The 3,931-nt window shown below is 31.6% G+C and overlaps 1 protein-coding gene across 1 annotated transcript; it reads left to right on the top strand.

Moving 5' to 3' along the window:
* The first annotated feature begins 2,368 nt into the window (after positions 1-2,368).
* On the top strand, positions 2,369-3,698 carry LOC126727762 (anaphase-promoting complex subunit 6-like). Its single transcript, XM_050433680.1, has 8 exons — positions 2,369-2,491; positions 2,585-2,658; positions 2,736-2,775; positions 2,851-2,896; positions 3,029-3,108; positions 3,258-3,292; positions 3,488-3,565; positions 3,608-3,698. The coding sequence occupies exons 1-8, from the start codon at positions 2,369-2,371 to the stop codon at positions 3,696-3,698; spliced, it is 567 nt and encodes a 188-aa protein (XP_050289637.1).
* Positions 3,699-3,931: the final 233 nt, after the last annotated feature.

Here is a 3,931-nt window from a genome sequence, read left to right as displayed (position 1 = left end):
TTCTATAAAGTTAAATTAAGAACGTCCCAATTTTTTCTCAAAAGAAAAAGAAAGTCCCAATTTTATTCTTTTTGGGAGTAAAAGATGTAGAACTGTAAATAAACCAAACTGTTTATAAATTACTCAAGCTCAACCTAGGAAAAAAACATTTTATGTTCCTTTGTTTAGGAAAAAAAAAAAATTCAACCCTTAAGTTTAGGCTTGATTATTAAACAAGTCAAGTTCAAATATAATAACGCGTTTAGGAACATACTCATGAACATGAGAGCTCCATTTAACTATATATATATATATATATAATATTTTTATATGTATATTTGTCAAATTGGATTATATAAATTTATCAATAGGTTCATATGATGTTAATTTATTATTTGTATCTTATTGATGATATAAAAAGTATATTTGTAGTAAAAGTTTATAGAATTATGAAGAGGTAAAACATTTTAATCATGGTTTCACAATATATAGAAAAATAATAAGTTAATCAAGTAGTTAGTTAATAAGTTCAAGTTTACTTGATAAGAAAATGAGTTAAAATTGAATATAAAATATTTTTTGGTAATAAGTTCAAGCTCAGCTCATTTAAAAAAAAAAAAAAAAAAAGTTAAATGAACAAACTTGAATTTTTAATATTCAACTCATTTATAGGGTATAGAACTAAAAAGAATGCCCTAATCAATTGATATAACATACAATTACAAATAGATTTATTCAAATATGGAAATTTCTCTGTGTATTTGTTTACGTGATTATTTCTAATTTTGTTAACAAGTCATATATACATTCCAAGTGAGGAAAAAAAAATCATATACAATATCCAGTGATATGAATCTAGAATATTTCCTAGAGTGTCGCTTAAGTTACATAATTCAACTGAAGTATTATTTTGCATTGACATATGACTATAAGAGGACTAATGATACACTGAGACGTTGGTATTAGAAGTGTTGCACTAATTCACTCGGTTCCCTTTTCAGTTTTTTGGTTCTTTGGACCTGAAATATGACTTTTTATAACAGGCTTTGGTGTCAAAGAATAATTAAGCCTAATGACTTAATTGAATAATGACAATTCCAACGTGTCAAACAGCCAAACTTTAGAGCATTCGCATTTGTAAAGTAGTATAATGATCAAATTTTCTCTAATCAACTCTATAAAACCTATACATCAGCTTATGTATTCATTGCGCAAAAAGATTTTTCTTATAATACTTGTGTAAAACTATAGAGTTTTGCAAGCATTGTTGCTGTGTATTCAGTTTTTTCTTTTTTCTTTGTGTTCTCGAGGATGAAAGAAAATAGTGGATGTTAATTACGGTGTGTAAAGAGAAAGAAACAATTAATTTTTTTTTTTGATATTTTAATTGTATTGATTTTAGAATAGATATTAGATAATCTGATATTGGTATTTTGAAAAAATAATTAGGTAAAATAGAAAAAATAGATTCTTATATTAAAATAGAAATAAATTTTTGCATAAATTGACATAAATGGTCAAAGTTTATTGAAAATGTGTTTCACAAAGTGTTCCGGACAAAGCACTTCACTAAAGGTACTAATGGGGGACAATATTACAGGGTAGAGAATCTTATGAAGAGCAAAATTTCTGTGAATAGGGGGGTGGCTGCATATAATTTGAAAAGCAATATCCTTAAAAAGTGCCTTAACATTTTCTTGAACTTTCAGCTATCATATAGTACTGAAATAAAATAACTGTTTGTGGACTCATCTTGCTTGGCTGGTATTGAAGTGAATATATACTTCTAATTAAAAGCTTGACTTATTTCAAGGATGTAAGGTGCTAAAGTGGAAATTTTTTTTTTTTTGCATTGTCTAACTATAGTATTAGTATATGGATCTGTGCTAGGGTTTTGTGAAAGTTCCAAGGAAATATGAAACAAAGTATTTGCCAACATGATCAAGGTGGTTTCTGATTTAAGGGATGCTGCAAAACCACCTTGATCAGCATCCCTTGCTCTATTCCTTGGCCGTCACTTCCGGCGCGCCTTCCATCTCCTCAATGCCTCAAAGATCGTCCTCACCGATCTCCGCTTTCGATACCTCGCTGCTAAATGTCTAGAGTGTTAGAGATATATATTAGATATATTAGCCCAATGTAATAGGCCCAAGCCCATTCCTGCTTGTACTAGTAGTCTAGGGTTTAGTCGTCTATATATACTCATGTTAGGGTTCATTGTAACACAGGTTATTGTACTACACTCTCATACAATAAAGATGTAGTCCTTAAGGGATTCCTCCGTGGATGTAGGCCGTAAGGCTGAACCGCGTAACCCTCGTGTTCTCAGTGTTCCTCTTCTATGCTTCCTCTTCTGCATCCACTCTAGCATACACAATATGGTGTATCAATGCTAATATTTTTAACATGGAGGAACTCAACGACTGGGACCAATGCCTCTCTATGCTCAACCTCCCTCACCAATAACTCTCTCATCTACTTGGATAAAGACGCTGCCGCTGCTGAAATCAATGTTTTTCTTTATCTTTATCTTTATTTACTCTTTCTTCTAATCATATTTTTATAACAAAAATTCATATTTCTCCTCTCCATCCTCCATCAACAGATATCTTCCGCTATTTGCTTTCTTCGCGCTAAGGCATATGAAGCTCTCGAAAACCGTGCCCAGGCTCGTCTCTGGTTAGTTTCATTTTCCTCCAATTATTTGCTTTTATTTATAATTATTATAATTTCTGATTTTTTTTAAAAAAAAATAGGTATATAGCTGCTGTCAAAGCTGATCCTTTATGTTACGAGGTACATACATCTTTATTGTTATTGTTATTATTATTATTATACTCTTGTCTGTGTTGATGCTATTCTCATGGTCAGGCTTTAGAGTGTCTTATTGAAAAGCACATGCTAACCTGCGATGAAGGTGAGTGCCACTATGTTTTTCTTTGACTCAGTTATCTAAGACAAACAAAAAGACCTCATCAATGCCCGCCTACTTTCGTTATACGATGATATCTTTTTCATTTTAACTTTTCAAGTTGCTGCTGAATTTCAGAAGCAACTCTACTCTCATCACTGCAATTTGGTCCCGAAGATGGATGGCTCTCATCATTTTACTCGTGTTTAACAAAGAAGGTAAATTTAAATTAATAAACCAAATGCAAAATATGTCAGACCTAAACTAAATTCCATTGATTTCTTGTGCTTGTTTACTCATTGCTGATTTAAACTTACATTAGCCACATCACTTTATATAAGACAATTATTATATGGATCTGTGCTAGGGTTTTGTGAAAGTTCCAAGGAAATATGAAACAAAGTATTTGCCAACATGATCAAGGTGGTTTCTGATTTAAGGGATGCTGCAAAACTCCACCCAAGTACTACAAATTACAAAATACATTCATATGCCTCGAAACTTTTGTTGGGGATGGCCTCAAAAGCCCTCTTAGGGACTATAAAGTTGATCAGGTTTTTTATTTTTTTATTTTTTAGTTACTGAGATGTTGATCAGGTTTTACTTGGGTGTTGTTGCTGGAGCTAGTGAAGCACTAATATGTGGTGTTCCATCATTGTCAATATCACTGAAATTGTGACTTGATAAGTAATTCTTTGGTGAAATAATGTATTGCAGGAAGAAGGATAAAAGTCAGGAAAATGATTTCTGTCTGTATAGAGATTCCATCTTCCCTATGACAAACAAGCTTCGCATCTCTAAAGAATAAAATGTTAAGAAAATAGGTTGTTAACTTGTATCTAATTGAAAGTATGTTTTGAAAAACGATAGTAATGCTCACTGAACTTTGACCACGTGTTTTGCAAAATATAATACTGGCCATAGTAAAGCACTAGAATTGCTCTCTTCAATGAATGACTAGTTTCTTATTTACCATTGGTTATTGTTGTTTTCACTCAATAGGTATATGTGGGGTATATTTTCATTGGGCAAATCCAATTG

The sequence above is a fragment of the Quercus robur genome, chromosome 5 (assembly GCF_932294415.1).
Source record: "Quercus robur chromosome 5, dhQueRobu3.1, whole genome shotgun sequence".
Classification (NCBI taxonomy): Eukaryota; Viridiplantae; Streptophyta; class Magnoliopsida; order Fagales; family Fagaceae; genus Quercus; species Quercus robur.
Note: the sequence above shows the minus strand (reverse complement) of the source record. Positions and strands in the feature narration are given on the sequence as shown.

Coding starts and splice junctions, on each gene's coding strand:
- LOC126727762 (XM_050433680.1), top strand. CDS start 2,369: ATGCTAATATTTTTAACATGGAGGAACTCAACGACTGGGACCAATGCC. Junction 2,659..2,735: donor CGTGCCCAGGCTCGTCTCTG/GTTAGTTTCATT, acceptor AAAAAAAAATAG/GTATATAGCTGCTGTCAAAG. Junction 2,776..2,850: donor CTGATCCTTTATGTTACGAG/GTACATACATCT, acceptor TCTCATGGTCAG/GCTTTAGAGTGTCTTATTGA.